At 43.9% G+C, this 12,588-nt stretch overlaps 1 protein-coding gene across 33 annotated transcripts in view; it reads right to left on the reverse strand.

Annotated features, from left to right (window-relative positions):
• Positions 1-12,588, reverse strand: part of GGNBP2 (gametogenetin binding protein 2) — a 72,171-nt gene that overhangs the window by 37,595 nt on the left and 21,988 nt on the right. For all 33 annotated transcript variants that reach the window (XM_034434597.3, XM_034434602.3, XM_034434600.3 and 30 more), the window contains exons 3-5: positions 6,497-6,577; positions 3,287-3,540; positions 1,608-1,706 (exon numbers count right to left, since the gene is read on the reverse strand). In XM_034434597.3, coding sequence (XP_034290488.2) covers positions 1,608-1,706; positions 3,287-3,540; positions 6,497-6,577 — 434 coding nt within the window. The remainder of the gene's footprint in view (positions 1-1,607; positions 1,707-3,286; positions 3,541-6,496; positions 6,578-12,588) is intronic.

Below are 12,588 nucleotides of genomic sequence, written 5' to 3' on the forward strand. Positions count from 1 at the left end.
AGACGCTTGGCAACCGACTCATATTTATGACGGCTGCAGTGTTCCGGGGTCATGGAATCACCTTTTGCGCCTCTTTCTGACAAGCCAAGTCAACGGGGAAGCCGGATTCACTTAACAACCCATGTTACTAATTAAACAACTGCCGTGATTTCACTTAACAACAGTAGTGAGAAAGGTCATAAAATGGGGGAAAACTCAACAGCTGTCTCACTTAGCAACAGAAACACTGGGCTCAGTTGTGATCGTAAGTCGAGGACTCCCTATACTCTGAAACCCACAGAGTCGATTTTTATTTTAAAAATCGACTGCAATTTTTATTAAAAGTTCATACGGGAGGTCTGAGGTCCTCAGAAAATGTTTTGTAGAGGGTGCTAAAGGTGATTTTTTCAAGAGGCAACTAGACTTTCTGGTTTTTCTTTGAAGACGTTTCGCTTCTCATCCAAGAAGCTTCTTCAGCTCTGACTGGATGGTGGATAACTTGCAAGGAATATTAATCCTTCCATTCCCTACCATCCAGTCAGAGCTGAAGAAGCTTCTTGGATGAGAAGTGAAACATCTAAAACATATTTTATTTTTATTTTTTAATTTTTTAGTTTTTAAGTGTTTTGTTTATTGTTTTTAATTAATGGGGCCAAATTTATATATGTATATTTTAACTGTATTTTAATATTTGTACTTGATGTTTTTACTTGGCTGTTCACCGCCCTGAGTCCTCAGGGAGAAGGGCGGTATACAAATTCAAAATAAAATAAAAAATAAATAAAAAAAGCAATGGATGGAAACTAATCAAGGAGAGAAACAACTTAGAACTAAGGAGGAATTTCCTGACAGTTAGAACAATTAATCAGTGGAACAATTTGCCTCCAGAAGTTGCGAATGCTCCAACACTGGAAATTTTTAAGAAGATGTTGGATAACCATTTGTCTGAAGAGATGTAGAGTTTCCTGCCTGGGCAGGGGGTTGGACTAGAAGACCTCCAAGGTCCCTTCCAACTCTGTTATTCTATTTCTATTTCTATCTTCAAAGAAAAACCAGAAAGTCCAGTTGCCTCTTGAAAAAGCATCTTTGGGACAACCATGACTTGGACGACTGAGAATATCCATAGACGATTTGTAGAGGGGTCAAAATTCAATTTTATATCCCCAATGCTGTCACTTGCAATTGCATGCACACCCCAAAAATAAACATTAACGCATGCTCTGATACAACTTTTTTGGGGGGTAAAAATATCACTAAAATGGATTAAATTGCTCGTTTTGACTCATCGTGCTGGCTGGCTAGAGAAGATCCCCACTAAGACAGTGCCACCAAGGGGCAATTATTGGTGCCAACATTCGCCACGGGTGTTTATGCTCCTAATTTTTCAACCTAAACAAACACGGCCTTGGTAGAGAAAAATCTGTTTTTAACTCTGCTTTTTTTAACCTTACGGTTTGATGGCAGCGGGCACAAAAAATAACCATTATTTTGCCCCTTTCTGCTTTCTTTGTACATCCAGCAGTTTACCAACTAAGCCACTTCCTGCCAAGGGGTGTCCTAAGATGTGCCCGGAGAACCACCATCTGACTGGCACCCGTTTCGTGAGTGTGCTTCGTATTAACACTTACCCCAAGGGTTTCGGTTTGTGAGTGTCCAACGAATGCAATTGGCACCGCTTGTTCTTCTTACTTTTCGGAATTGCGTCAATCATTTCATTTAATTTGGACCTTTGGGGGGGAGAGGGAGGAAAGAGGGAAAATGGGGAAAAAAAACATTAATAAAAAACCCCGAAAAGTCTGTTCAACATTATATTTCCTATCCAACATGATTTTGTACGAAGTACAGATGCTCTTTCATAAATTTTGACTGTACAGGTAGTCCTCAGCTTACAACAGCTCATTTAGTGACCGTTCAAAGTGAGAAGCAACTTATTATCATTTTTCACACTTGCGACCATTATTTATTTATTTATTAGTTCAATTTATATGCCGCCCTCCTCCGAAGACTCAGGGCGGTTTACAATGCACTTATAGCAATAGCCTTCATTCTTTTGTATATACCTGCTTATTAGGGCTTTTGGCCCCCCCATAAGCGGTGTTTCTACAAAGTCAGCTTATTGCCCCCACAATCAGGGTCCTCAATTTACCTACCTCGGAAGGATGGAAGGCTGAGTTAACCTTGAGCCTGGTGAGATTTGAACTCGCACTAATTGCAGGCAGCTGGCAGCTAAGTGCTACATAACAGCACTTACTCCGCTGTACCACCAAGGCTCTTCTTGCAGCATCCTCGTGGTCATGTGATCAAAATTCAGACCCTTGGCAACTGATTTGTATTTATGACGGTCTCAGTGTCCCGGGGTCACACTGATCCCCTTTTGCGACCTTCTGACAAGCAACGTTGAACGGGAAACCAGAGTCACTTAACAAAACTGAACAACTGCCGTGACTCACTTAACAACTGTGGCAAGAAAGGTCCTAAAATGGGGCAAAACTCACTTAACACCTGTTTTGCTTAGCAACAGAAATTTTGGGCTCAGTTGTGGTCATAAGTCGAGGACTGCCTGCATTTTGAACAGATGAACAGAGTTGGAAGGGATCTTGTAGGTCATCTAGTCCAACCCCCCGCCCAAGCAGGAGACCTTACATCATTTCTGACAGATGGCAGTCCTGTCTCTTCTTGAAAGCCTCCAGGGATGAAGCTCCCACTATTTCTGAAGGCAACTTCTGTTCCGTTGGTTGATTATTCTCAGTGTCAGAAAATTCCTTACATCATTTGTATAATGTCAACAGCTATCTTGGGATTGCGGCTAGCGTGAGGTTTAGGTGTGGACTATGTGGGTAAAGGAGTGGCATAATCCACATCGGAAACCAGAGTTTGCCTAAATCAAGACACGCCAAGATGCATGGCGTCTTGGCTTGCATCTTGCCAAGACGCCATGCGTCCACCACATATGGTAGTATGTTCCTAATTTGTGGCCGCATCTCCAACACTTGGTAGATAAATTTGAAAACATTTTGGCCAATCTCGCTGGGGGAAAATACCATCTATAAAACATTAACTGGCTAACTGAACAACTGGAGTGATTCACTTAACAACGGGGGTGAGAAAGGTCGTAAAATGGAGCAAAACTCATTTAACAACTGTCTTGCTCAGCCACAGAAATTTTGGGCTCCACTGTGGTCATAAGTCGAGGACTACTTGTATAGAGACAGCTTGATAAAGGCTTTCCTCGTTTTTTTTGAAAACAAAAATCTTCCCACACCAGTCCTGAGTGATATGGCAAGGCGCTGGCCCTCAGCGATCTTACCCATGCACGTAGAAAAGCGTGTAAAGCTTCTTGGCATCCCTCATGCAGCTCGGAGTGACAGACAGAACTCCCTTGGACCCGACCGTGAGGGGCTCAAGAGCGGGATTGCCGGACTCCACCAGCTGAGAGAAGAGGCGCTCCACGCTACGGCGGCAGCCGACGCAGGGGACAAGCTGAGAAAGGGCGCTCAGGACTTCGCGTGATGTCGCCATCATAGCGATACTCAAATCTTGCTGCTTCAGCATGCTATGCCTCTGCAGAAGGGAAAAGAGCAAGGAATTCTTTAAATTAGAATAGAATAGAATAGAATAGAATAGAATAGAATAGAATAGAATAGAATAGAATAGAATAGAATAGAATAGAATAGAATAGAATAGAATAGAATAGAATAGAATACTTTATTGGCCAAGTGTGATTGGACACACAAGGAATTTGTCTTTGGTGCAAACGCTCTCAGTGTACATAAAAGAAAAGATACATTCGTCAAGAATCATAAGGTACAACACTTAATGATAGTCATGGGGTACAAATAAGCAATCAAATCATATTAGGAAACAGTCAATATAAATCTTAAGAATACCAACAACAAAGTTACAGTCATACAGTTGTAAATGGGAGGAGATGGGTGGTGGGAACGATGAGAAGATTAATAGTAGTGCAGACTTAGTAAATAGTTTGACAGTGTTGAGGGAATTAGTTGTTTAGCAGAGTGATGGCGTTCGGGAAAAAACTGTCCTTGTGTCTAGTTGTTCTGGTGTGCAGTGCTCTATAGCATCCTTTTGAGGGTAGGAGTTGAAACAGTTTATGTCCAGGATGCGAGGGGTCTGTAGATATTTTCACAGCCCTCTTTTTGACTCGTGCAGTATACAGGTCCTCAATGGAAGGCAGGTTGGTAGCCATTGTTTTTTCCGCAGTTCTAATTATCCTCTGAAATCTCTGTCTGTCTTGTTGGGTTGCAGAACCAAACCAGACAGTTATGGAGGTGCAGTTCAAGGCAACACTGACCATCATAGGTTGGAAAATAAAATTAGTTTGCTTGTTTGCAAAATTTATACAGCCACGCACCTGAACAGAGTAACAGAACTGGAAGGGACCTTGGAGGTCTTCTAAGTCCAACCCCTTGCTCAAGCAGGAGACCCTCTACCAGCCAAACCAATGGGTGTTTTTTCTATCACGGCAACCTGGTCTACCCAAATATGGGAAGGGGCATACTGCTTTTATTTCTTTGTCAGTAAATATAAATTCAACATTCAAACCAGGGGTGGGTTCCAACTTTTTTTTACTACCGGTTCTGTGGGCATGGCTTATTTTGTGGGTATGGCTTGATGGTCATGTGACAATTCTTTAGGATTTAGCAGAGGTACTGGTCTACCAGGCTTTTAACTGCTTGCAGAGCTGTACCGATCTATCTATTTATTTTTTGCAGGCACTGGTCTACTCATTTGTTTTTCGAGGCACTGGTCTACCCATGTATTTTTGCAGGCACTGATCTACCCATGTATTTTTGCAGGCACTGATCTACTCATGTATTTTTGCAGGCACTGATCTACTCATGTATTTTTGCAGGCAATGGTCTACTCATGTATTTTTGCAGGCACTGATCTACTCATGTATTTTTGCAGGCACTGATCTACTCATGTATTTTTGCAGGCACTGGTCTACTCATTTGTTTTCTTTTACCACTGATCAGCTGTAGGGCGGCCCTTTGAAGCCCCGCGGCAAGAGTTTAAACAGTTTTTTCCCCTCTGGCCATCAGCTGGGACTCAGGAGGCAGCAATAGATTGGGGGTGGGGCCAAATAAAAGGTAAGAATAACATGGGGAGTAGGTGGGGGGGTGCAGAACCGGTTTGGTGATGTCATATCGTCACCGCTACCAGCTCGGGAGAACTGGGCCGAACCGGGAGGAACCCACCACTGATTCAAACCAATCGTTGTCCAATCTCTTCTTGAAAACTTCCCGTGTTGGAGCATTCACAACTTCTGGAGATAAGTTGTTCCACTGATTTAATTGTTCTCACTGTCAGGAAATTCCTCCTTAGTTCTAAGTTGCTTCTCTCCTTGATGAGTTTTCATCCATCCATACCATTCTCTTCTTTTCAAAGAAATTAAACCAAAGTCCCTTTTGAAAAAATCGAGACAACCATGACCTGGATGATTGAGAATCTCCATAAACATGTCCAATCTCTTCTTAAAATCCTACAGTGTTGGAGCACCCACAACTTCTGGAGGCAAGTTCTTCCACTGATGAATTGTTCTGACTGGTTCCAGGTTGCTTCTTTCCTTGCTTAGTTTCCATCTATTGCTTCTTGTCCTTCCCTCAGGTGCTTTGGAGAATAGCTTGACTCCCTCCTCTTTGTGGCAGCCCCTCAAATATTGGAAGACTGCTATCATGTCTCCCCTAGTCCTTCTTTTCATTAAGCTAGACATATCCAGTTCCTGCAACCGTTCTTCCTATGTTTTAGCCTCCAGTCCCCCTAATCCTCTTTGTTGCTCTTCTCTGCACTCTTTCTAGAGTCTCAACATCTTTATTGTCAGCATTCTGATGCTGCCATAAAAAGACGAGGCTTGACGTTTCACCTACTTATTTTCTCTGTAGATAATATCCCCTAGGAGATGGGATGGGAGAGGGGAACATTCCTGTGGGTTGAGGTCAGAAGCTGGGGAGACTGACTTGGAAGATGGCCAATGAGAAGATGAGAATTGGGGAACGGAAAGGGAAGGGTTTGTGGGTCAGAGGGTTAGTATCGGCTACGACGAAGTCCGGGCCAGATCTGTCGTACTCAATAAATAGAATATATCAGCAAAGATTAATTATTTGGGAGTGCAATTTATTTGAGATGACATCGAAACCTGACATTTATATCATGGTGACAAAACTGGATGCAACATACCATCTTAAACAAACGACTCTGGGTGGCAACAAATAATATATAAAAATCATAAACTAAATTTATAGCACTTAAGACTTATATGCCACCCCACAATGCTTTACACAGCCCTCTCTAAATGGTTTACAGTCTCAGCGCATTGACCCCCAAAAACCAGGGTCCTCATTTTACCGACCTCGGCAGGACGGAAGGCTGAGCCAACCTTGAGCGCCGCCAGGATCGAACTTGAGTTCTTCCTATGCTTTAGCCTCCCGTCCCGTAATCATTTTTGTGATTTGAAAGCCCCAGCGCTTGGCTCTCGCAACGCAAGAGAGTACCGTACCTGAATGAACTGCTTCAACTGGCCTCCATTGTGCTGATGTCCATCGAGGTTTAGCATGTTATCAGGAAACTCCATCACCATCTGCACGAGAAAAACAACATGGACAGTTGAGTTCTGGGGTCAGGGGGAAGCAGACACTGGAGATCCCATGTGCCATTTGTACTGTTTCTTTTGCCCCGGTGATGTCCATCATTACATAAAACACACGCACATAAGTATCTATGGAGATTCTCAGTCATCCAGGTCATGGTTGTCCCAAAAGTGCTTTTTCAAGAGGCAACTGGACAATCTTTCTTTTTCCTTGAAGACGTTTCGCTTCTCATCCAAGAAGCTTCTTCAGCTCTGACTGGACGGAGGGGAATGGTAGGATTAATACTCCTTCTGTCTGTAAACCTCCAGGTGGACTCAACGACTCTCTGAAAGGATGCAAATGACCAGCTGTCTGCAAGGAGTACAAATCCTTCCATTCCCTACCAACCTGTCAGAGCTGAAGAAGCTTCTTGGATGAGAAGTGAAACGTCTTCAAAGAAAAACCAGAAAGTCCAGTTGTTTCTTGAAAAAGCACCTTTGGGACTACCATGTCCTGGATCACTGAGAATTTCCATAGACATTTGGTGAGCAAACCTTGTCCTTCCTTAGACACAAAGCCAGCTGAGCATCTTTTGGACAGTCAGGCCACCTGTGACAAAATTGAACAGCTGTCATCTTGCAAATCTTTCAAGTTGCCATGAGCAGGAGGGAGGGAGAACTGATAAGATTTCCCTAACTGAAGCTACATTCCATAGATGCTTTCTTACCGCAATCAGTAGGGAGGGTGTTGGATTTCACAGCCAGCCAAAGTGGTTAATTGGAGAATGTGATTTACGATATGGCCAGGGAGGAGAGGAGAGACAGGGTCATAGGGGAACGTAAATCTACGTGGGATTAGTTCTAACTGCATCTGAATATTGCCGAAATGGTGCTCCTAATAAATGACTGTATTTCTTTTGAAGTTTGGCTCATGGCTCATGAATTAATTAGGGCATTTTTCGGAAACTTCACAGACAGTTAGACAACCCTCTCTGAACAGCATGTGGGGGGGGGAGGGAAGGGCGTGTGTGTGTGTGTGTAAACAACACCATCTATCTCCAGTCTACAACACAGTCCTTTCAACAGTTCCAAGAAGGCTCCGCACATCCATTTGCACCACTCAGGTGACCCTGAGGACACAGTCAAAGCTCCAAGTGGCCTCACGGATGCTCCAAAAGGATGCAAATGACCAGCTGTCTGCAAGGAGTATAAATCCTTCCATTCCCCACCATCTAGTCAGAGCTGAACAAGCTTCTTGGATGAGAAGCAAAACATCTTCAAAGAAAAACCAAGAAAGTCCAGTTGCCTCTTGAAAATAGCACCTTTGGGACAACCATGAAGTCAACTTGCAAAGCTTTCAAGTTGCCATGAGCAGGAGGGAGGGAGAACTGATAGAGCTGATCGATTTCCCTAACTGAAGTGCATTCCATACATTCTTCCTGACCGCAATCAGAAGGAGGGTGTTGGATTTCACAGCCAGCCAAAGTGGTTAATTGGAGAATGTGATTTATGACATGGCCAGAGAGGAGGGGAGAGACAGGATCATAGGGGAACGCTACGTGGGATTAGTTCTAACTGCATCCGAATATTGCCGAAATGGTGCTCCTAATAAATGACTGTAGTTCTTTTGAAGTTCAGCTCATGGCTCATGAATTAATTAGGGCATCTTTCAGAAATTTCACACATGAGCTGAATGACTGAGAATCTCCACAGAAATCTACCCAACTATGCTGGCTGAGGAATTTTGAGAGTTGAAGGTCATAAGTCATAAATCCGCCAAGGTTGGATTCCCCTTATCTGGGTGGTCATTAAGAGTCAATACCAATTTGATGGTTCATCATCCATCCATATATAGACGATCAGAAGTTGTATCTGAATGTGACCTCCAGTCCTGTACAGGTATTCCTCGACTTACGACCACAGTCGAGCCCAAAATTTCTCTTGCTAAGCGAGACATTTGTTGAGTTTTGACCCATTTTATAAATTCCTTGCCACAGTTGTTAAGCGAATCTCTTGCAGTTGTTGACTTAACAACTGGGTTGTTAAGGGGATCTGGCTTCCCCGTTGACTTTGCTTGTCAAGGTCACAAGAGAGGATCACACAGCCCCCGGGGATGCTGCAACCAACATAAATACATGCGTCCGAATTTGGATCACGTGACCCTGGGGATGCTGCAACGGTCGTTAAGTGTGAAAAATGGTCGTAAGTCACTTTTTTCAGTAAGTATAACTTCAAATGGCCATTAAACGAATGGTTATAATTCGAGGCCTACCTGCAGGCTGCGCTGACCTTGCTTGCACCTCAACCTTGAAGAGTTCAGTTCTAAAAGGAGCAACAGGTGGCTAAGCCTTATGACTTTCAGGAGGGCAACACAATCTCAAGGTCCCCGTTGCTCAAGACCTTCTTAAAGGGACCACGACGGCATGCATTCTGGCAGCACTCTTTCAAATCAGTCTGCCCCTTTAAGGACTTGTTTATTCATTTATTTATTTTTTTTATTCAATTTGTATCCCGCCCTTCTCCTAGTGGACTCAGGGCGGTGCACAGCCAGAACTAAAACACATACCAATACAAAATTTTAAAATTTTAAAAGAATTACATGACTTTGGCCCAAAATTTAAAACATTCAAACTAAATCCCATTGACAATTTAAAAAGCTAAAAAAAAAAGGGGGGGGGGATTTCACGCCAGCCCTGCTTGATGGAAAAGGAAAGTTTTTAGGGCACGGCGAAAGGCCTGGAGATCTGGTATCCTTCGTATCTCCGGGGGCAAATCGTTCCAGAGGGCAGGAGCTGCCACGGAGAAGGCCCTCCCTCTGGGGGTTGCCAGCCGACATTGCCTGGCTGACGGCACCCTGAGGAGTCCCTCTCTGTGGGAGCGTACTGGTCGGTGGGAGGCTGTCGGCGGCAGAAGGCGGTCCCGCAAATACCCAGGTCCCATGCCTTGTTGTGTTACCCCCTTCTCTTGTAACACAACAGCCTCTTTGTTTTGAAGGTGAACAGAAATGCTTGCGCTGCCACAAATCAATGAAAACTTCAACACAACCACAGAAAGTTGATGGGAGTTACAGGACATCGCTTAATGATTGTTCGAAGTTATGATGGACACACCAGGGGTGGGCTTCAAAAAATTTAGCAAGGGGTTCTCTGCCTGGTTGCTGGGTGGGCGTGGTCTAGTCAGCCTCCTGCACCACGGCGGGGAGCCGGCGTTTTTGCCCTTCCCAGGCTCCAGAGGCTTTTCTTGAGTCTCCAGGAGGGTGAAAACAGCCTCCCCAGACTCCCGAGGCCCTCCGGAGGCCGGAAACGGGCCTGTTTCCAGCCTTCCCAAACTTCCGGTAGGCCCGTTTTTCGCCTTCCCTGAGCCTCCGTGTGTGCCCTGCACTTACCTGCATCCAAAATGAGCTGCGTGCGGACACCTGGGAGGGGCAGGGCGGGGTGGGCGGGGCCAGCCAGGAATGGGATTTGGGGGTTGCCCCGGTCACGTGATTGCATTTTGGCCATTTGGCAACCAGCTCACCTTCATGGCTATTTGCAGCATCCTGTGGTCAAATGACCATGATTTGGGGGGTGGGGAATTTTTTTTTTTTTTTGCTAGTTTCTGATGTTTACTTCCAGTTTCTGCCAAAAAAAACCCAACCACCCATTGGATTCACCCAATGGATTTCCTTAATGACGGCAGCATTTGCTTAACGACGCTTTGCTGAACAACTTCTGCAAAATATGTCAAACCATCAGTTCCGGCCACATAACACCTCAACTTAGGACTGTAATGATGCCTCAACTTATGATTGTAATTCCAATTACTTCCGTTTTCCGGCCAAAAATGCCCACTAGGTTAAAACGGATTCATTTAATGACTGTGGCATTTGCTTAACCACTGCTATGTCCACTTAACTGCCACAAAAAATGTCAAAAAATCAGGTGCGGCCACATAAAGCGTCTTCTTACGATTGCAATGATGTACGACCATCGTTCCTGGTTCAATGATGGTCATAAGTTGGGGACTATCTTTGTAATGAAACTAGGGCACGAATGAGAGTACGTGGAATGCCTAATGAATACAGGTAACTTACAACAAGTCATTTGGTGATCAAAGTTACAACAGCACTGAAAAATGTGACTTACAACCGTTTTTCACACTTACAACCTTTGCAGCATTCTCATGATCGTGTGAACAAAATTCGGACGCTTGGCAACTGTTTCGTATTTATGACGGTTGCAGTATCCCAAGGTCGTGCAATTCCCTTTTGCGACCTTCTGACAAGCCAAGTCAATAGAGAATCCAGATTCGCTTAACAAGCCTGTTACTGACTTAACAAATGCAATGATTCACTTAACAACGGTGGCAAGAAAAGTCGTAAAATGGGGCAAAACTCACTTCACAACGGAAACCTTGGGCTCAATTGGGGTAGTTCAAAGACTACCTGTATTAGGTATTTAATTTGGAACTTTTTCCAAGCAAGTCAAGGAGCTGTGGTCAGGTAGTCCTCAACTTACAACAGTTCATTTAGTGACCGTCCAAAGTTACAACGGCACTGATAAAAAGTGACTTATGACCGTTTTTCACACTTACGACTGTTACAGCGTCCCCACAGTCGTGTGATCAAAATTCAGACGCTTGGCAGCTGACTCATATTTATGACGATGGCAGTATCCCAGGGTCAGGTGATCAGCATTTGCGACCTTCTGACAAGCAAAGTCAGTGGGGAAGCCGGATTCACTTAACAACTGTGTGACTCATTTAACAGCCGCAGTGATTCACTTAACAGCTGGGGCAAGAAAAGTCATAAAATGGGGCAAAACTCACTTAACTAATTTTCTCTTAGCAACATAAATTTTCGGCTCAACTGGGGTCATAACTCGAGGACTAACAGTATAAGTCAAAGTGGTGTTGATATTGCTAGCCTTGTGTAAGAATTTGAAGACCTGCCTTTGCTCCCAAACGATGGAAAAAGATAAATTGATGGCATGTTTTATCTGGTTGAGTTTCATAATTTTTAAAATGATTTTTTTTAAAAAAAAAAATTGATTTATATACCGCCCTTCTCCAGAGACTCAGGACAACTTACAATGCGCTAAGCAATAGCCTTCATACTTTTATATATTTTTACAAAGTCAGCTTATTGCCCCCACAAACTGGGTCCTCAATTTACCTACCTTAGAAAGGATGGAAGGCTGAGTCAACCTTGAGCCTGGTGAGATTCGAACTTACAGTAATTGCAGACAGCTGGTGTTAATCACAATGCTTTTAGTCTGCTGAGCTATCCAGGCTCCTTCAATTTTATACAGGTAGTATAAAACTTAGAGCCACGGCCGTTCCACGTTACAACAGTACTGAAAAATAGTGACTTATGACCGTTTCTCACACTTATGACTGTTGCAGCATCCCCATGGTTGTGTGATCAAACTTTGGGTGCTTGGCAACCGGCAATGTATTTACCATACAGCTGGTCCTCGACTTACAAACAAGTCATTTAGTAACCATTCAAAGTTACAACAGCACTGAAAAAAGTGACTTAGGGCCGTTTTTTTCACACTTAATGACCGTTGCAGCATCCCTGTGGTCACGGGATCAAAATTCAGATGCTTGGCAACAGGTTCATACTTATGATGGTCGCAATGTCGTGAGGGTCCTTTGTTCAGCTTTTGCGACCATCTGACAAAGTACAAGTCAATAGGGAAGCCAGATTCACTTAGCAACCCTGTTACTAACTTAAGAATTTCAGTAACTCACTTAACAACTGTGGCAAGAAAGGTCGTAAAATGGGGCAAAATTCACTGAACAAATGAATTTCACTCCGCAACGTAAATTTTGGGCTCAATTATGATCGTAACTGGAGGACTACCTGTATTTAAAATATTTGCAGCAGTGTTTCTCAACCTTGGTAGCTTGAAGATGGGTGGACTTCAACTCCCAGAATCCCCCAGCCAGCAGCGCTGGCTGGGGGATTCTGGGAGTTGAAGTCCACCCATCTTCAAGCTACCAAGGTTGAGAAACACTGATTTGTAGCAACAATTGTCACT

The sequence above is a fragment of the Pantherophis guttatus genome, chromosome 1, assembly GCF_059756535.1.
Source record: "Pantherophis guttatus breed Tessera chromosome 1, ASM5975653v1, whole genome shotgun sequence".
Taxonomy (NCBI): Eukaryota; Metazoa; Chordata; class Lepidosauria; order Squamata; family Colubridae; genus Pantherophis; species Pantherophis guttatus.